Genomic DNA, 21,528 nt, shown 5'->3' with positions numbered 1-21,528 from the left:
TGGGCCAGGTACTGTTTTTGGTACTGAGGACAGAAGAGTAGGGAGCAAGACAAAGTCTCTGGCCTCATCACTACTGCTGCGTAAGAAATCATCCCCAAATTTGGTGACTTAAAACAGCCATCATTTCACTGTTATCCTCATGGTCTGGAGGTGGACAGGGCCAGCTTGTGTTTCTCACGCGGGTCTCTCACAGTTATGCAGGCAGTGGGTGGTCTAGAATCATCCAGATATTCCCTGACTCACATGTCTGATGCCTGGGCTGGGAAGCCTCAGTGGCTGCCTGGGTGTCCCTGTCTCCGGGTGGGCTCTCACATGGTCGCTTCAGGCCTCTAAAGCAAATGGTCCAAGAGAGAGCAAGCCAGATAGAATCTCATGGACTTTCCTGACCTGGTCTTAGAGGTCACACAGCATCATTTCTGTCCCATTCTATTCACTAAGGTAGTCCTGAAGCCTGATCAGGGGAGCTAGAACTCCCTCTTGATGGGAGATGTGACAGAAAACTTGTAGATGTGCTCCAGAACCACCACACCCTCACCTTCTGCTCCTCCTAGCTTCTTATCCTTGGCTTTAAACCTACCCACCTGCCTCAGCTCACCAGCGTCCTCCAGAGAAGGCAGTCTTATGGCCTGCATCCTGGCTCCAGCATGCCCCTTGGGGGTCCCACCTTCTTCCCCTGCCCCAAATAGCTCCAGAAAGGAGAGTTTTCTTCATCTCCTTTCTTGGTGGGGGATGGGGTGGGGGGTGGTTGGTGCCTTTTGTGGACTCGAACCCCAGGCATCTACCCAGCTGACCCACCTCCTAATTGGGTCATCAGAGGACATGCATGGACACAGGCACCAAATCCCCAAGGAGCAAGGCTGTTTTGTGGGGCTCAGAGATGGCCAGGATGACTGGTAGTCGTACCAGTGAGCCCGGACTGACAGTGAGCCTTGTAGGCCTTGGGCAGGGTTTGATCAGCATCCTAAGAGCATTATGGGAAACTGCTAAATGGCCAGAGTTTTGTTGACCACCTTCCAGGAGGATTATAGAAGACAGTCCTATGATCTCACTTACACGCGGAATCTTAAAAAAAAATGAGGTCATAGATATAGACAATAGATTAATGGTTGCCAGGTGGGGGTGGGGCTGGACAAAATGGGTGAAGGAGCTCCAGAGGTACAAAATACCAGTTATAAAATAATTAAGTCATGGAGACGTAATGTACAGCATGGTGACTATAGTTAGTAATACTATATTGTGTATTTGAAAGTTGCTAAGAGTAGATCTTAAAAGTTCTCGTATAAGAACAAAATTGAACTATGTATGGTGATGAATATTAACTATGGTGAGGAATGTTAACTAGGCTTATTGTGGTGATCATTTTGCAAAACATACAAATATTAAATCATTATGTTGTGCATCTGAAACTAATATAATGCTATATGTAAATTATACCTCAGTGAAAAGAAGACAGACCTCTGGGAAGACAAGATTTTGCATTATGTCTTTAAGTTAATGTTAGAATTATTTATTACAAAGGACTTTCAGTATGTTCCTAGTTTCAGAAAAGGAAGCATAGATCTCCATCCTGATTAAACGAGTTATAATAACACCAATGATATGGCAGTCTGTGGTCAGTTATCATAAGGTAGGTGGGCAGAGCCAATCTTCCGTAGCCAACAGAGTTCACAACACTGTCAGCTGAACAGAGTTTACAGCAAACATAACTACCATTATGATGTCCTGTAACACCCAACAAATAGTGCAACAGTTAACAATCAATAGTGCCCAAGTAATAAAACAGCAAACCTTGGAAGATGACTATTAAAACAAATCTCTAAATGTTACAGGATAGGTCTTTGCTCTCTTTAGTAGACATACTCAGAAACTCAATGTAGAAACTTATTTTAATGATGATAATACAGAATAAGTATTGGTTCATTTAGCTTACGTTTGTGGAAACTGATACGTAAACAGAAGTCATCTATTTATTTGTTTGTTTTTTTGTTTGTTTGTTTATTTTATAGAACCCCTAGTGATTTACAGGTAAGTATGGCCTGCTCTGGAAAACTTGAAAGGACCTACCATCCTCCGAATGACATCTTTGTTGCAAGACCTCTACTTGTCTCAGCTTCAAGTTAGGTTTCAAGGTAAGTACCATATTCCAGATGACAGAGTGGTTTTAAGATGTAAATGACCAGGTCTCTCCCGAAAATGTTGCTTGATGATAAGTTTATGGGGCTAACCCCAACCTGCACATTTATTTTTTTTTTCTTTTTCCAACCTGCACATTTAAAAATTCCTAGAAAACTCTTGCTTTGAGAGAAAAAAAAAAAAGATTTTATTGGTATATTTTCAGATGGTAGCAGACCAAAAATGGAAAGGAATTAACCATTATTGAGCTATTATTGATAGGGTTTTGGAGTGGCGGTAGGGTCCGGAGCATATGGCCAAGAAAGAAGTATTAAGATGTCTTTGGCTCAAAAAGGTGATTTTATTAAAGCATGGGGATGGGACCTGTGGGCAGGAAGAGCTGCCCCAGGACTGTGAAGAGAGACTGAGGTGGTAAAGTTAAAGGAAGTTTCCAAAGGGACCTTGATATGGTAAAGAAGATTCATGGTACTGGAGGCCTAGCTATTGTCAAGCGAAGGTTGTTTTTCCCCCTAGCAAAGTATTAACATGAAGACAGTAGGGAGTTCCTGGAGAAATGTCTTACTCTGCCAGCCTCAAGTATTTGTCAGTGGGCTGCAGGTTATAAGGAAATTTAATTTTATCTGCCATTTCCTTCTGCCTTTGTTTCCCACATCATTATGGTGTTTTATGTATATTGGTTTAATCTTATTCAAAAGCCTATATATACAGATAAGTATTAGTGTTAAGCTACTGTAACGAATTCCCGAAGTTCAGTGGCTTAACACAATACATTATTTTTCCTTTATAAAAACAGTCCAGTTTGGCTCCAAGATGGCGGTATTAAGGATGGGGGTTCATGAAAGTGGTGGGACCTCTGCTCCACCCAGAAATTTGGGGACCCAGGCTAGCGGAATCCCCGCCTTCTATAATATGTTGTTCCTAAGTGTTTTTTCCTCTTTTCTTTGGATTACTTTATTTTTTTCTTTAATACTGCACATTTCTGTTTATTCAGTATCAAGTCCTATCCTATCTTCTTTCCTTTCCAGTTGTGTTGAGATATGATTGACATATAACATCGTATTAAGGTGTACAACATAATGATTTGATATATGTATATATGTATGTGAAATGATCACCATAAGTTTGGTTAACATCCATCTCCTCAACTATTTATAAGTTTTTTTCTTGTGATGAGAACTTTAAAGGTTTACTCTTTCTGGGGTACCTAGGTGGCTTAGCCATTTGAGCGTCTGACTCTTGATTTCGGCTCAGGTCATGATCTCAGGGTCGTGGGATTGAACCCCGCATGGGGCTCCCCACTGAGCATGGAGTCTGTTTAAGATTCTCTCTCCCTCTCCCTCTGTGCCTCTTCCTCACTTGTGCAAACTTGCGCTCTCTCTCAAATAAATAAAAATGAAAAAAAAAAAAAAACAAGAAAAAAGATTTACTCTTTCAGCAACTTTCAGGTATACGATAGAATATTGTTAATTATAGTCACCATGCTATCCATTACATCCCCAGGACTTATATATCTTGTAATCAGGAGTTTGGACCTTTTGTTCACCTTCACCCATTTCCCCTACCCCATCCCCTGCCTCTGATAACCACCAAACTGTTCTGTTTCTATGAGTTTGGTTTTTTTTAGATTCCACATATAAGTGAAAACATAATGCTTTTAAGGTCCAGCCATGTTGTTGCATATGATAGGATTTCCTTCTTTTTTTGATGACTGAATAATACGCCATTAATCTTTTGCACATTTTCTTTATCTGTCAATGGACACTTAAGTTGTTGCCACGTCTTAGCTATTGTAAAAAATGCTGCTATGAACGTGGGGTACAGATATCTCTTCAAGATGCTGATTTGGTTCCTTCAGATATATACCCAGAAGTGGGATTGTTAGATCATATGGTAGTTCTATTTTTAATTTTTGGAGAGACCGCTATACATTTTTCTCCAGTGGCTGTGCCAATTTACATTCCCACCAATGGTGCACAATAGTTCCCTTTTCTCCACATCCTTGCCAGCACTTAGTATCTCTTGTAAAATAGCCATTGTTTTGGTAATAGCCATTCCAACAGGTGCAAAGTGATATCTCATTGTGGTTTTGAATTGTATTTTGTATTTCTCTGTAGATTAGTAATGTGGAGCATCTTTTCATGTACCTGTTGGCCATTTGTACATCTTCCTTGGAGAAATGTTCATTCAATTCCTCTGCACATTGGTTTAATTATTTTTTTGCTATCAAGTTGTATGAGTTCTTTATATATTTTGGATATTGATCCTTTATCTGATACATGATTAGCAAATATTTTCTCCCATTCCATAGGTTGCCTTTTCATTTTGTTGACTATTTCTTCTGCTCTGCAGAAGCTTCTTAGTTTGATGTAGTCCCACTTGGTTATTTTTGCTTTTGTTGTCTTTGCTTTTAGTGTCAAATCCAAAAAGTTATTGCCAAGACTGGTATCAAGGAGCTTACCCCTGTGTTTTCTTCTAGGAGTTTTATGGTTTCAGGTCTTACATTTAAGTATTTAATCCATTTTGACTTGATTTTTGTGGATAGTATAAGATAGGGGGTTCCATTTCCTTCTATTCCATGTGGCTGTCCAGTTTTTCCAACACCATTTATTGGAGACACTGCCCTTTCTCCATTGTATATTCTTGGTTCCTTTGTCATAAGTTAATGGACTATATATGCATGGGTTTATTTCTGGTATTTCTATTCTGTTCCATTGGTCTCTGTGTCTGTTTTTATGCTAATACCATACTGTTTTGATTACTGTAGTTTTTGATATAGTTTAATGTCAGGAAGTGTGATCCTTCCAGCTTTGTTCTTCTTTCTCAAGAGTGCTTTATTTGGTTGTTTTGTTTGTTTTTTGTGGTTACATACAAATTTTAGGGTTGTATTTCCTATTTTTGTGAAAAATGTTATTGAACTTTGACTCTGTACATTGCTTTGAATAGTATGGCTATTTGAACAGTATTCATTCAGCTGATCATCACAGAACATCTTTCCGTTTATTTGTGTCTTCTTTAGATTTTTCCATCAGTGTCTTAGTTTGCAGTATACAGGTCTTTCATCTTGCTAGTTAAATTTATTCCTAGGTATTTTATTCTTTTTGATGCAATTATAAACAGGGTTGTTTTCTTAATTTCTCTCTCTGAGAATTTGTTGTTAGTGTATAGAAATGCAACTAATTTTTGTATATTGATTTTGTGTCCTGCAACTTTACTGAATTCACTTCTTAGCTTTGACAGCTTTTTGGTGGACTCTTTAGGTTGTTTGTATATATATATATATATATATATATATATATATATATATATATATAAATATATCCTGCAAATAGACACCGTATTATTTCTTGCATCCTAATTTGGATGTCTTTTATTTCATCTTCTTACCTAATTGCTCTGTGAAGGGCTTCCAGTACTATGTTGAATAAAAGTGTGAGAGTGGGTGTCCTTTTCTTGTTCCTGATCTTAGAGGAAAAGCTCTCAGCTTTTCACTATTGTGTATGATGAGTACCATTGACTTTGAGGTTTATGTTTAATTACACCTTTAACCTAAGCCAAATCAAAGTTTTGGAGCTTATAACAGCGTTAGTCTCTACTCCATTGGAAGGGAGCTTGGACCAGATAGCAATTCAGCTTTCTTCCCGAGCTAAATGCCTGTGATTCTGTGTGACAGTGTTCTTAGCTCTGTTATTGTAGAGTTTGTAAGTGCAAAGGAGCTCCCTAAAAAAGGTTGAGAGCTTATTTTGAGATATGGACCAGAGAATCCTTGGGTCTCAGGTACATGAAGGGCTCCTAGAGGTCACTCACATCAGCCCCCCTCCCCCCCCCACACAGCATTGCCAGCAGGTGGCTGCCCACACTTGACCCCCTCCTTGAGCAGGAGGGCTCATTCTGTACTGATACTGATGCTGCCAAACCCCCTCTGGACTGTCAGCAGTTTTCTAAAACATATTTCAAGGGCATGGAGTTCCTGCCCTTGGCAATGGCAGTGATTGTCTACAAGGGACCTGGCACTCCATGCCTCATCATGATCAAGTCACGGAATGAGCCGGCAGTGAGCCCAGGGTTTAGTCAAAGCTCTGTCAGTAAGCGTGCTTCTAGCCTGAAAAAAAGCCCTCCTTGGGCAAAACCCCTTGATCTGTGGCATGCATCAGTGCTCTCACTCACGAGCCTGTCCAGAACAAAATCCTGTTTCTGTGTAGTATTGTTAACACAGACAACACAGCTTTCAGAAAGCAGAAGTGGCCTTGGCAACCTCCATTTCCAGGTGTGCCTGATTCACGTTGCACAGCTGTGATTCTCAGGCCCTTGTAAGCTCTTTTTATTTTCTGCCTGTGAAATTTGGCCTTCACCACGCAAACCTTCATTGTAGGCTTGTATTTCTAGTTTTTCAGCCTTGCCTATTTAATGTTCTGTTTAATTTCCTTGACATTTTAACAAACTTTTAATTGACACAGTTTGCTTGCAAAATAAAAAAGAATCAGCTAGCTGTATTTTTAACGTGGCTTTGTGATGAGTAAATCATGCCAACTGCATGGTCTCCCTTTTTTTGTTGAGGTACTTATAGTTGCTCTTGACATTCTAACGTAAGAATATGCCAATTTCAGATGTCGCTACTTCTGCAACTTGAGGAGAAGCAAAGCAGTGAAGTTGGATGGAACACAGGCTTCTCCTACAATGTCAGAAAGAGATCACTGGGGAGTACATAAGATTGAAAATCCTGGCTTGATGAATTAGTTATTTCAATCTGTTCTGGTCCCGAGAAATGATCAGGCACCTTGACAAGTTTATCCTTTTAGAGCTGGAAAAAAACCTCAAAGGAGAGAGTGGCAGGAACATGTAGTTCAGAAATGGTGGAGGGGGTGGGGGGCGGAAGCCTTTAATATTTCAAGGATTAAAAACACTAACTCTGCAGATGATCTGCCTCAAATCCTTTCTGGGAAGAAATGGTAGGTAGATAATTCATGTTGTATATTTGAACACATGTAAAATAGGGAATAAAAGGTCTTGATGCTGGAACAGGCACCACAGTCAGCAGGCTGAGGGATGCCGCTCTGCCATGTGTCACTGCCGAATTGCACCTGAGCAAGCCAGCGCTGATGTTTCTTAAACATCTAATTATGACTGTATGTGCTTTGATTGCTAGATCTGAAAAGTGCCAGTACTGTCATTATTTTTTAGAATAATTGTGTGTATTGTCAAATCTTCTCCAACGGTGGGTTTTTGCAGACAACCCCTTGCTCCCTCGTTCCTAACAGAACTCTGATTCTGTGCCTGCCTCCACCCTCTCCCTTCCTCTGTGGGCCTCTAGCAGGAGGTGAATCCCAGGTGTTTTCACTTACTTGCTGTGGCCCATTGCTGGAGCCCGTGATGGGTTTTTGCATGGGCTCCTGACACTATTCTTCAATGAGACATTAGGAGAAATCCACTGGGGGGTTTCTGGGAAAGCTTTCCTTGCTTCTAGTAGAAATGTGCAAGATTGTCCCTTCTGCCTCTTCAGATTGCCAAGTGTGGTGGTGATGGCTGTGAGTGTGGCCACCATCTCAAAACCCCTGGAGGAAGTCATCCTAGGGACAGGACAAAGACAGAGGATGGCATAGAGTCCAGACAGGGACAGGTTCTGGCTTCCTGATGATGCTTTTGGGGTTGCTGAATTAACTAACCTTGGAGCTGCTATTCCTCAACTATGTTTCATTATGTGAGAATATGGATGAGTCCCTTTGCATTAGCTAGCCTTTTTTTCTTACCTGCAGCCAAGCCATCTTCAAAGATGCATAAGCAGTTTTTTTTAAGCTTTTTTTTAAGTTTATTTATTTATTTTGAGAGAGAGAGAGCAAGCGAGGGAGGGGCAGAGAGAAAGGGAGAGGGAGAATCCCAAGTAGGCTTTGCACTGTCAGTGCAGAGTCCGACATGGGGCTCAATCTCTCAAACTGTGAGAGCATGACCTGAGCTGAAATCAGGAGTATGACACTTAACCAGCCGAGTTACCCAGGTGCCCCCAAAGATGCATAATTTAAGATAAAATAAAAAATAAAACTCAAAAAGAACAAAGGTTATCATAGCCATGATTCATTTATATCATATCTAAGAGTGACATTCTTAAAGTTTATTTATTTATTTTGAGAGAGAAAGAGAAAGAGCAGGGAAGGGGCAGAAAGAGAGAGGGAGAGAGAGAATTCTAAGGAGGCTCCATGCGGCTAGCATAGAGCCCAATATGGGGCTCAAACCCACAAACCGTGAGTGAGATCATGTAAGAGTGACATTCTTAAATATGTGATGAGCTTTTTCTGTCTAATGCAATTTGTTATGAATGTGTGTGTGCGTGTTCATCATTACCTACAGAAGGAGCCCCCAAGAAGAGGACCAATGTCATTTAGTGCTGGTGGCAAGTTCTAGTTAGGATATTGGCTTGGCTGCTTTAACAGAGGTGAAACAACAGTGATTTTAGAAGGTTGTGAGATTATTTATTCTCTCCCAAAGCAGTTTGGGCTGACAGGCAGTCAGGGAAATGGGTAGCCTGCCCAATGAGGTCATCCAGGGTTCTTCTGTGTTATCCACTAGGATGTTATCTCCATGCGCATCAAGAAAGCTGGCTTACCACCCCACCAGTGATTCAGAGCATGGGAAATGGTGGAAGAAGGAAGGTCAGAATGAGATAGGACCGATAGCCTCCTTTTGACCCAGAATTGCACGTAATACTTGTAAGCATAAGTCATTGGCCAAGTTGATCATATGACAACAGCTAGTTGCAAGGGATTCTGGGAAATAGTATCCCTAGCTGAATGGCCATGTATCCAGCTAAAACGTAGAGGATTCCATTAGTAAGAAAAAAGAGCAAATAGACACCTGAGAACAGTTAGAAGTGTCTGCCACATAGTGTGTCCTCTACAGTGGAGAGGGAGAGCGTAATGAGGACAAAGCGCTGGGTGTCACTCTCTGTGAAGTAAGGATTTGAGTCACAGGTCCAGTCTCCCTAAGCAGCCTGGAGCCGTGTGCCGGTCCTGACCTGGCCTCTCTTCTGGTCAACCAAGGGACTTGAATCAGTGATATTTAAAACCTCTTCAAGCTCTGACCTTCTATGGCATGGTCCTGCAGGCATTCTAGTTATAGAGCTGGGGCAGAGACAAAGTGGAAGTAGAGTGAGTACTTCATATGTGGGTGGCAGGTATTAAAACCATACAAGAAGTCACTGCTAACTTATTGAGCACTTGTCAGGAGCCAGGTACTGTGCTGGGTCCCTTACACCTGTTAACCTCGTTAGCCCTGACACAACCTGTGAGCTGGAGCCTATGGTTGTTTCCATTTCATAGATGGGGAAACTGTGGCTCAGTAAGGGTGTGAGAAAGGCTCTAGACCTAGCCAACCGATCCCTGAGCCCCCATGCTTAACTACATGTTGTGGGAAGGGCTGGGACATGAGGTGGGATTTGTGGGGTGTGACCAGATCATAGTGAACCCTGCAAGTAGGGTTAAAGAGGCTTGGGCCTGATGCTACCCTTCATCAGGGCCAGGCTTGGGATTGATCTGCAGCATTGATTGGCGTCCCCACCGTTACCCCATAGCCAGGGGATGGCTGTTGCCACGTGCGTCACATCTGGGCATGATCTCTCACTACCCCAGGGTAAAAGATAGGCTGTTCTTTAGGAGGAGAGTACCTGGTAAGAGATGATCCCCAGGAGGGTCAGCTTTGGGTCAGAGTGCAGGATGAGGCACACCACTTGCCTAACAGGCATCCTTTAAGGTGTTTGCCCCTGTGAGTCGAGCTGAGCCTGTGGCCTGCTCCTGTCCTGTATTCCCAAAGGCGGCCGGTGCCAGGAAGGCACAGAACCTGGCCCTAGAAAGTGAGAGCGGTCCGTGAAATTGGCCTGTCCTTTAAGCTGGCACTGATTAGTGGCGTGGATTCTGGGATCATGCTCCTCCTGCTCCGGCCTGGAAATTAGTGGCTTTGTGCCCAAAGGGAGTTCCAGAGAGGGAGTGGGCATCAGTGCATGTATTGTCTTCGTGGTGGGACTCCTTGGGGTCATCAGATAGGCTGGTCTGGGTAGGGGGAGTGAGACCCTTGCAGCCCACCTGCCTGTGGGTGCCAGCCAGAGGTGAGGACTCCCTGGCCCGGCCCCATGGGGCCTCTGGGCAGCCAGATTTCCTTGGGCATAGCAGCCTCACTCAAGGTGCAGCTGTTGGGTGGTGCCTGGACTAACCCACCTCCCTTCTCTGGCTCTTGACACTCAGTACAAACAGTGCAAACCTTCCCGTTGCCCCCCAGCAGCCAGTACAGTTTTACTTAGTGCTTTTTCTTTGGTTCATTCTGTTTCCTCAAATGCAATTATAAACACACCAGCTCCAATCTGCTTTTCAAGACTGAGCCCTAGGGGCACCTGGGTGGCTCAGTCAGTTCAGCATCCGACTTCAGCTTAGGTCATGATCTCATGGTTCGTGAGTTCGGGCCCCACGTTCGGCTCTGTGCTGACAGCTCAGAGCCTGGAACCTGCTTCAGATTCTGTGTCTCCCTCTCTCTCTGCTCCCCCCACCCCACCCCGCCTCACCCCGTGCATGCACGCTCTCTCTCTCTCCCCCTTTCTCTCCCTCCCTCCCTCTCTCTCTCTCTCTCTCTCTCTCTCTCTCTCTCTCTCAAGAATAAACATTTTAAGAAAATAAAAAAAAAGACTGAGCTCTGGCTGAGCCTCTTCCAGAAATCGTATCCGCTCCCTTTAGGTCTACATGGTTCTCCTCCTCTCTCCACTCCCACTTCCCCCTGATGGCACCGGTTTCATATGGTGTAATGGTCTTTTTACTCATTGGTCCACTGACCAGTCTGTGAGCTTCCTTCCTTTCTTTTTTTTTTTTAACTTTTAATTTCAAACATACACAAAAGCAGAGAGGATCATATAGTACATCCTCAAGAATCCCTTACCCAGCTCCAAGAGTTGTCAGCATGTTGCCAATCTTGATTTATTAAGTCCTCCTCAACCTGCTCCCACCCTGAATATTTTAAAGCAGTTCCTAGGTCTTGTATCATTTTTCCATATATACTTCTGGACCTTTTAGCTGTGAGCTTCAGGATGACAGTACTGTGTCCTGTATCCTGTGTCCTGTGTCCACAGCACTGTGGATGATGCCTGACACATATTGGCTCTTGAGAAATAATGTTGTTTTGAGTCGACTAATTGGGTGAGTGAATTGGCTTCAGCCCCTAGAACTGAGCATGCATTCTGGATGCTGGAATTTGAATAACAGAATGTGAATAGCTGCTAGGAGCCCACAGCTTCCTTGGTGCCTGTCCTGCTGCCTGGGGTTTCCAGGAGTTTCTGAAATCTGTCTGTTATTTATGAGACTTTAAGGTTGGTTTATTCTTAGTCAAGCATCTTTGATTTTGCAATGAAACTCTACTTTGAGGTGACATGGGGTAGAGAGGACTATTAAGATGTAGCTTTTACCTTTGCTTGGTTCATATTTAGTTCACAATTATAGCCTTGGGGTTTGATTTTTTTTTTAATTATAATACCATATTTATTTGGGCCAAAGTGATTAAGACCAAAAAAACAAAGTATAGAATACATCTAAAGCATTTTCTTTAATAACATCTTTCTATTCCTGGTAATGGTATTTTAACTACGCAAATAAGAGATAATTGAATACACATTTTTCTTTCAAGCAGTTGTGGTCATGTTTAAAACCCTGAATTCTGTACACTTTGAAGGGAACCCTGAGACCAGAGTCACTAGATGTGGCATTTCTCACTCTTACGAGGTAGAAAATCAGGCCAGGGTTTGGGTTTTTGGAAATCTCTGGTGGTAGAATGGTAGTTTGTAAAAATGCCTTTGACATGTTCCTTTTTACTTTTAAATTCAGAAACAGTATTTACCACAATATAATGGGAAGTGCCTATTGACTAGTCCTTTTTTCAAAATTATATTCTAAAATATTTTCTTTCACCATTCAAATCTGTTGTAAAGTTAAATTAAAGTTGGCTGGGTTTTCTGTTTGCTTTATTTTTTGCTGTTTCATCAGGAATTCAGAGTAATAATTCTGTTTCTGGATTTAAGATATTTTTACCATGTGGTTTTAGCGCAGGGAATAAGGCTGTGCCCAGTAGACAGCTGATGACTATGTAACTTATATGAAACATAAAACAGTTGTTTCTACAGAAGTATTTATAGGAGTTGGATTTGGTCACCATGCCATATTGAGTCTAGAGTGTCTTTTCCTTGGAAGGTAGGGGGTGGGACTTGAGGATGTCTGAGGACAAGGAGATGTGGATGCCGTGCTGAAGTAGGTCATGAGCCAGCATCTCATCCTGCTGCTGTAGAAGTGAATCTTTCCATGCACTTTATTTTCTGGGCTGTGAGTGAGCAGGCTGTGAGGTTTCTGCCATGGACCCAGAGACCTGGCTTTCACTTGGCATGACTTGGACAAGTCTGATGGAGTGTCTGGGGGAACCACAGTATACCCCAGGAGTGTGCGCGCACACAGCCCCCACGGAAGGAATACGCAGGAACATGCCTGGAGGGAACCACGGATTGTGTGACTTCCTGAGCGGCTGTGTGAGCCTCCTCCCTGCAGATAGAAAAGAGAATGGGTTCTCTGGAGAATGGGCCAGAGCTCAGGCCACAGAGACAGAGCCCATTGGCTGGTAATCTTCATCTTCTTAGGATGGGGCCCAACAGAAGCTGACATAGATGTTCCAGGCTGGAAAACCTGTGGCGGGGGGCGGGGGGACACCACAGATGAGTCAGCTTGAGGGAAGGCTTGTCATGGTGGAGGAGTCAGGAACGGGGCTGCAGACGTGGCCGACTGCTCTGATGGCTGGGGCTGGTGAGTAGGGAAGTGGCCAGTGGCCAGTGGCCAGGATTTGGAAGAGGAACCACAGCACGGGGCAGAAACAGCAGCTCAGGGGAAAAGGCAAGTCTTTGTGTTTAGATAATGATGCAAGGATTCCTCCAAAGCTGGGCAGTCAAACACAGCATGTGCCTACTGCTGCTGCTGTGTGTATGTTTGCTCCTCACTGCCTTCCCGCTCTTACCCTTATTCCCAATCTTATTAACATCGGGATCCTCGACTCGGAGAAACAAAGTTAGTTGTCAAAGAGACACACAGAAGGTAAGCGGCAGAGGAGGGAATTGACCCAGATCTGCAGGTCATTGGAGCCTCCTTTTTGCCTCTCCATCATGACTCCTCTCAACTGAGGAAGTGTCCTCCCTGAAGGCAACTTTTCTCTGAACCATGCGCTCGGGGGCCCACATGGCACCTGCACGTGGGTACACACACACACACACACACACACACACACACACACACACACACATTGGGGTCCTAGCTCTAGCTGCAAACACATTTGTCTTCAAATCCATGTGAATTTTAGATACCATGTTTCTGTAACCATTTTAAAAAATGAAGAAAGGGGTGCCTGGGCGACTTAGTTAAGCGTCCCAACATCGGCTCAGGTCATGGTCTTCTACCCACGTGGGGCCCTGTGCTGACAGCTCAGGGCCTGGAGCTCATTTCGGATTCTGGGTCTCCCTCTCTCTCTGCCCCTCCTCTGCTTGCTCTCTCTCTCTCTCTCTCTCTCAAAAATAAATATTTTAAAAAACCTAATAAAAATTGAGAACAAAGCATGACCTTCCTCTCCAAGTTTTCTAGGAAAATAAGCCCCAGAAGAAGGCATGTGTTCTTCCTGGGGCTGGATGTTGCCACCCCTTCCCTCCAGGCTGTGTGCACAACCCCCCGGGGCGGTGATCACACCAGGCCTGTCCCCAGCACAAGTGGAAGTAATGAGACTCTGACCACATCCCTGGCATTTGCATTTGGTGGTGGTGCCATAGGAGAGTCAGAGAGGGAGGGTGCAGAAATCCTGAGAGCATTCGGGGGGAAAGCGAGGGTATTCCCAGATTGAGGCCCGTGTCATCAAATGGAAAAGCTACAGATATGTAGAGAATGTCAGTAGCCTAAAAACTAGAAGCAGTCAGGCAGTTACACAATCCCTGCCATCTGGTTAACGCGACACATCCTCAGTATTTTAAATCTGGAACTAAATATAGACCTTTCTGAAAAAGCACGCAGCATATTGAGGAATGTAGGCAAGTGGAGCTTTGCGTGTGCTTCCTGCAGATGACGATATGGAGCTCTAGAGCCTGGCTTAGAAATCCCTAGGAAAGACGCAAGGCATTTCTTCTTTGTCGTATCAATTAGCTTTCGTTTTGTATCAAGTCCCAAAACGGAGTGGCTTAAAACAGCAACCATTAAATTTGCTTTTGATCTGTGGGTTGGCCATGCAGTCTTTAGTCTGTGCTGACTTTCTTCGTATCCATCTGCTGGTGGCATGGCCAGGCTGGCCTTGCTCACATGTGTGGTGATGGGCAGGCTGGTTGTTTGAAAAGAACCTCAGCGGGGACCCCTTGCTTTGGTTCCATGTGGTCTCTCACGGCCTCCAGGAAGACAGCTGGTAGCCGGGTGTCTTTCCATGGTGGCCACAGTGTTCCAGGAGCAGCAAAGGAGGACAGGCCCCAGTGCATAAGTACTTCTCAAGCCTCTTCTTATAGCTGTTACTGTTGTCTCCACTGGCTGAAGTAAATACCTTGTCCAAGCCTAGAGTCCATGTGGGAGGAAACGACACAGGCCATGGATACAGAAAAGCGTGAACAAATTGGGGACTATCACTACTACAGATCCACCATGCTCTAAGCCTGAGATTTAACTGCTTTGGTAGTGGTTGTTTCCACCTAATACCCACCAGAAGACAGCTCTGAACAGTATTGTGGTTCATCCTCATGTAAAAAAGGCAGTGTCAGGTAAAACCGTAGGTGGAGTACTGGTGGCCTCACCTGCCAGAAAGTGTGGTGGAAAATCCGCTGAGAGGCTGGAAGCAGCAAGTAGTTGAAGGGCCAGACCTGGCCCAGCACAAGAAGAAAGACCCTCGCCTCCCATACCCAAATGCAGAGCAACCAAGTGGCAGGTCTGGTCTCTGAGGTACTGAAGCAAGACGTACCCCCAGGCTCAGAAGTCAGAGGTGGGTGATTTCCCAGAGCAGCAAGGTTGTTTCCCAGGCTCAGAGTGAGAGAGAGGCCAAAGTCAGCATTTGAGCAGGAGCTACAGAAGGAGGGATGTGGACGAGAACGGGTGAACGTTGAGTACTCGCCTACATGGAGGAACCAACGAAACAGGTGAGGGAACTATTCCTGTTACCTAGGAGGAGGGAAGAAGTGGCAAAGTGAACTGAGAGAAAGATGAGATAGTAATGCTAATAACAACCATTGTCCTTTGAATGTCTGTCACATACCGGGGATTGTGCGTAGTCTTTCCTGAGGGAATTAGTCCTGAGTCACAGATGAGGAAACTGAGTCCTAGAGAGGTTAAAGAACTGGCCTATGTCACTAAGATGAGTGTTCTGGCCCAGGTGTGTCTGACTCCCCAGGGCTGTGCCTGTCTTTCAGCACCATGCTGCTGGTGGGGTGCGCAAGAAAGAACATCTTTAGGGGGACCTCAGTGGCTCAGTCGGTTGGGCATCTGACTCTTGATTTCAGCTCAGGTTATGATCTCACAGTTCATGGGTTCACGCCCTGCATCAGGCTCTGCACTGATAGCACAGAGCCTGCTTGGGGTTCTCTCTCTCTCTCTCTCTCTCTCTCTCTCTGCACCGCCCCCCCCCCCCCAACAAACAAACAAACTTAAGAAGATATAAAGAACATTTTTAGGCAGCAAGGACCGTAGAGCCCTCTTAACAGTAGAGCTCAGAAACACCCCAAAGGCCATCTCCCAGGCAGGAACACTGGAAGATGTTCATGGAAAGGAAAAGATGGTGGCCTCAGAAGGTGTCATGGTAACAGAAGGGGGAGGAGGGCATAAAGAAAAGCTCCAGCGTATTTATTGTCAGGGGTACAGAGATACCCCACAGGAGACATTTGCTCCGAACTTCCTCCTCATTTTGTGGTCTAATCTCCACCCACACACCCCACTCACCTTCCCCAATCAGAAGGATCACCTTATAAGAAGGTCATTGATAAAATGGAATAAATTGAATCAGGAATGACTGAGGTAAGGAGAGGGCTTTGAAACCCACAGGCTGTTTAACAAGGAGCTGCCAGCTGTTTTCGAGTATCTAAGAAGCCAGCACATGCCAAGAGTCAACTTGTTCTGTGTTGATCCACAGCTTGCAGCTAGAATCAGTGTGCAGACCTATTGGGAGACACTACAACAAGTAAAAACAAACTGTAGAGGCACAGAGATCTTGTTTGTATCTTGTCGCCATGATTTAATAACGTGTGCTGTTGATTGGGTTTTCTGCCTGCGTGTTAGAAGCACACACATCTGCCCTGCAGAGAGTAAAGGAGGTCATGTCAAGGGCCCCACATGGTGGCTGGTCCCCATTGTGCTCTGTGAATGGAAACCTAGGGAATGATGGTTGTGAGCAGTTAGAAGTTCCTCGTTCCAGGGCGCCTGGATGGCTCAGTCCGTTAAGCATCTGACTTCGGCTCAGGTCATGATCTCAAGGTTTGTGAGTTCGAGCCCCATGTCGGGCTCACTGCTGCCAGTGCAGAGCCTGCTTCAGATCCTCTGTCCACCTCTCTCTGCCCCTGCCCCCTCACGTGCTCTCTCTTTTAAAAATAATTTTTTTTTTTTTTAAAGAAGTTCCTGGTCTCTGGGGAAGCAGAGCAAAGTTAGAAGGCTGCCAAGGGGCTCATACCTAGGTTGCAAGGGTGGCTGAGGGAGCATTGTTATTCTGCCCACGTAGGGTATATTTTGAAAACACTGTGGCCAGTGTTTGTAGGTGATTGCATTGAATGTGTAGATTGGGATTGCATTGAATTGTAGGTGAATGTTGTCGCCTTCCATGCTCATCCCCTGGGGAGCTGGGCCAGGCAGTAGAGGCTATCTAGGGTGGAGGGCAGAAACCTTGACTCCGATTTTCCTTAGGTTGTTTTCCTATGGGGAGGTTTACTGTTGAACGATCAGCTGAGCATTACCAAAGACACCCCCCGAGGTCAAGGTGGCCCAGAGCCACCCAGGCTTAACACTTTGTTTCTGGGATTGGGGTTTATCAGCATCAAGGGTTCACCCTCCTTGTTGCCACAGAAAGGAATACCTGTAGTGCTATAGTCCAATGGACCCAGGTTCTGTCTCCTACTGTGACCTCACCCTCCTTGGGGGTTCAGTGCAGAAGTCATTGCCTCTCACCAAGCACAGATTCTGCTGAGCTGCTTTCAGATCCACGCGTGTCTTTTCAGACCCTCTCAGGTAGAGTTTATGAGGAGTTTGAATTTTGGAAACAGAGAACATTTATTTGGGGTCCCAAATACATTAAATCTGGGGTGGGATCAGCCAGGGTAGTATGCTGTTTTAGCCATGATGCTAAACTTGTGAGTCTAATGAGTCCCCTCCAAGGCAGGGAGGGGGTGTCCCCAGGAGGCGTTGCAGGTCATTTTGGGACACTAGGCACTGGCCCTTGGTTAGGGGTGGTGACTAAAGGGACAGAAGCAGTGCTTATTTGAAGGTCTAAGGTTGGGACCTGTTTGTTAACAGAGATGCTGGTTGTCAAAGTACAGGCTCACTTGTGAGGTGCAAATGTATTTTTGTTAGTCTTTTAGCAAATGTTCTCTTTTTGTAGAAAGTCTGACAAATCTCTTTAAAGGAGTGGTTCCCAAAATCCCCTGCAGGGCCTTGCTGGGGTTAGGGGCTGGGAGATAAGGGACTCCAGCGCTCTGGATCATACTTCATTCCCTACCAATACACTTTTTTAAAAAAATAGGTGAGATGAGATAAAATTCACATACCATCCAGTTCACCCAGAGTGCACAATTCAATAGCTTTTAGTTTGTGTTATTCGCAAAGGTATGCAACCCTCCCCACATCAGTAAATGAGTTTTGTCTGGTTGCGTCTCTTGGGGCTCTGAAGGAGATTGTATCCGAAAGAGGAAAAGATGCCGCCACTAAGAGAAGGTTTGAAATTTTTGTTGTCCTCTTACTGTACCACGCTGAATCTTTTCTGAGGAGAGTGTGGTTTTCAAGTTCTATCTGGAACCCCAGAGAGAATCAGGAGATAAACTGAATGTCTAAGACTGATGGGTTACCACCTAGAGCCAGCATTCACTTTTCTCACCAGTGCCCATCATTCACCATTTTTTTAACGTCCTTTTGCACTGCTGTGACGTGGTTAGAGGAAATAAGAATGGGTGGAATGGGGCTTTGGGAAGACCAGTGGACGTCGCTGAAATAGGGTCACCGGTCCAGATGCGAAGAGGCCTTTGATTAGCAGATGGAGCTATGAGTGTAGGGACGAGTCCTCTGGCACACTCCAGCCATCCCCAAAGGCATTACTGCGGGACGTGTGACAGTGACTGGCATTCAGGTTAAGGATTACAATTTTAAAAAGACCAGAATCTTATTAGCCCAATATTCACCAAAAAAGGTTGAAGATGTACAAGTTGGTTGTCAGCATTGGGTGAGTACGTGCTGGTCAGTAAACACTTGTCTGTCTGGCACACTGTAAGTGCTCGATAAATTTCCTTACCTTTTTCTTTGGAAAGGTCATGCTGGAAACTATCTCATTTTCTTTTGATGTCAGATCAATGAAGCGTTCACGAATTGGTTTCCTCCTCTTAATGTGAAGGGATCATTCTCGGCTGCTCTTACTTGGGGGCAAAGACGTAATCAACAGTGGGCTATTGTTCTCTGACTAGGATTCCCGCTTCCCTGCTGGAGGACTGGGCTAATTGGATTATTTTCAGTTGACAAACTTGGTTTTCCACCTCAGAACACATGTTTATTGCCTCTGTTTTATTCACAGGATGTGTTCCCGATTGGAGGTGAAACCATGAAAGGAAAACAGAACGAATAATAATGCTTTTCCGCAATCGCTTCTTGCTGCTGCTGGCCCTGGCTGCCCTGCTGGCCTTTGTGAGCCTCAGCCTGCAGTTCTGTGAGTATCGCCTGGTGTCACTGGGTCGTGGTAGGGGAGGGGGCTTCATTCTGAAATAGAGGGCCCTTGTGGGGAGCAAACAAGTAGGCCCCGAAGCCTTTGTTTTTCAAATGAACAATGCAGTTTAAAACAACTGAGTCTTTTTATTGTTGGTACTGATGGTGAATGGTTGTGAGTACAAATCCCAAACTGCAGAGCATTGTCCTGAGTGTCTTTTTCGGCCATAAGGAACTAGAGTGCTCACTAGGCCTCATGATACGTCTTTGGCTTTTGCCAGATAACTAAATTGCCCAGTTATTCTGCCTTGGATTCCCAAGGCAGAGACACTGAGTGGCCCGGCTTGAGCAGGGATATTTGGCTGCTGGTTGGTTCTTTGAGCCTCGGGTGTCTGTTTTATGTTCGGTGAACTGTGGGGCTGCCGTTGTTGGAGAGGGTGGGGGAATTAGGTACCAAACTCTGTCTCCTGGGGCAGCAAGGACCATGCATGGGAAGTCTTGTGTGGTGAGGAAGAGCAGGGCCGATGAAGTCAGTCCACAGACCTCACCGCCCAACACTTTGTCCTTCACGGGGAGCCTGTGCTCAGGCTGGGCCCTAAATCTGTGCACCCCACTGCTCCCCAAGAGTGGCCATCCTCTAACAGAGATCCAGCCCTGGCACATCCTTGGTTGGAACCCCTCAGCTGTGGCCAGTGGTGTCTGGGAGGCTCTTTGCTCTCTAGGCTCCACCTCCACCCGGCGCCCCCCCTGCCCCCCTCCCCCGCCCTTGATCTCTGTGCTGTAGCAGTGCTGAGTTACTTGGCATTCTCTACGTGTTTACTCTGTTCTCTGTGCCCAGATCCCATCAGCCCCTCTGTCTGGAGTGCCATCCTCTTCACCTCCCTCCCATCCTTTTCTCCACATGGTTCATTCAGTTCTTTTCTCCTCTAGGAACCTTCCATAACCCCCTCACCCCTAACTTGGTCTGGTGCTTCTTTGATGCACATCCAGGATGCCCTAAACCTGTTCCCCTCCTTACATTAACCATGTAGTATTCTAATGCTCAGTTCTTGTGTCTCTTCCTTCAACAAGACTGTCTGTTCAGGGGCACCTGGGTGGCTCAGTCGGTTAAGTGTCTGACTCTCGGTTTCGGCTCAGGTCATGATCCCATGGTTTGTGAGTTCGAGGCCCAAGTTGGGCTCTGCACTGACAGCTCAGAGCCTGCTTGGAATTCTCTATCTCCCTTTCTCTCCACCCCATCCCTGCTTGTGCATGTGTGTTTTTTTTTTTTTTTTTTTTTTTGGCTTGTTCATAACCTGTGCGTGTTCTCTCTCTGAAAAATAAACTTTAAAATATATATGTATAAAACTCTGTGTTCTCTGAGAGCAGGGAACCATGTCCTGTTTCCCTCTATACCCTAGGAATTGCACTGCCAATGACACAGTAGGTGTTTCATGACTGTTTATTAAACGAATGAATGAGCTACACCTGCTCCAAAAAACAGGCTGATCCTAATTCCCTCTCCTGGTGCTGTGTACTTGAAGCTGACAATGTAAGATACTGGCATTTTTTTTTTTATTTTTTATTTATTTATTTATTTTTGCTGTCACCTGCCTTCCCTCCATTATACCAGCTCACCCTGATGGGTGGGAGACAAGTGGTTGGCACCCATCACTGCCTAGGACGGCTCTGTGAGGAGGTGGCGTTTCTGTTGCCATTTGAATGATGGAAAGAAGAGCAGGTGGTTCAGCAAGTGGGTTGTTCTGAGTGCACTGGGGAACGTGGGACAGACTTGGCACTTGGAATAAGTGGTTTGAAGTGAGGAGGCTTTGAGCAGGTTTCCCTGACAGACCTCCATGTGACATACTCCATGCACACGTCCGGTACATGTGACAGGCTATCTCTAATACTAAAGACTATTAAAAATACTCCTTTTATCCTTCCAGAATAGGAAACGAGGTCAAGAGAGGGTGGGCATAGGAAGTTTAAAGATAGTCCAGATGGTTAATGAACCATAACATACGAATCCTTTCTAAAAAGACGTGCTAGGACCCTCGGCAGTTTAATTGTTCATAACTCGTCATGAAAAATTTTTCCCTCCTTTGGTTGGAGAGGTAGGAGGGTACAATCAACCTTGAGTTTTATTCTGAGAAGCTGACGGGTCCCGAGACATGAATGTGGGTTACTTGTGTTCGCTGCGTTTCTTTTGCATGAGGTGGTTTCCACGTCACTGAATTGGCCAGTGTGTTTTGCTTATATAACTCTTCTGAAAGTACCTTCTGTTTTAGGAGAGCCAATTTTCAGCCATACTTTTTTTTAAGGAAAATTTTGCAGAGTAAATTAGGCTGCCTGGGTTTGAGCTCTTTATTCTTGGCTACATCGGAGTTCGGGAAGATATTAAGATATGGATGTTCTTACTGCTGTTCTACTTCTAGGTAAACTGTAACTTTGGAATTTACCCATTTCTGTGGAAATGGAGTTTAATTGCTTTATTTAATTGTGTCGCGGGTTGCTG

At 44.9% G+C, this 21,528-nt stretch overlaps 1 protein-coding gene across 3 annotated transcripts in view; it reads left to right on the top strand.

Annotated features, from left to right (window-relative positions):
• The window catches only part of PXYLP1 (2-phosphoxylose phosphatase 1), a 72,396-nt gene that overhangs the window by 17,343 nt on the left and 33,525 nt on the right, over positions 1 to 21,528 (top strand). For 2 of the 3 annotated variants that reach the window (XM_019438074.2, XM_019438081.2), the window contains exons 2-3: positions 2,007 to 2,129; positions 18,907 to 19,038. In XM_019438074.2, coding sequence (XP_019293619.1) covers positions 18,960 to 19,038 — 79 coding nt within the window. In that variant the 5' untranslated portion in view covers positions 2,007 to 2,129; positions 18,907 to 18,959. Of the gene's footprint in view, positions 1 to 2,006; positions 2,130 to 18,906; positions 19,039 to 21,314; positions 21,449 to 21,528 lie in introns of those variants that run through there. The other variant, XM_019438090.2, reaches the window with a different exon arrangement.

This window comes from Panthera pardus, unplaced genomic scaffold (assembly GCF_024362965.1).
Source record: "Panthera pardus isolate Hobbes unplaced genomic scaffold, ASM2436296v1 HiC_scaffold_16, whole genome shotgun sequence".
NCBI lineage: Eukaryota > Metazoa > Chordata > Mammalia > Carnivora > Felidae > Panthera > Panthera pardus.
The sequence above is the reverse complement of the archived record's forward strand: the minus strand, read 5'-3'. Positions and strand labels throughout refer to the sequence as shown.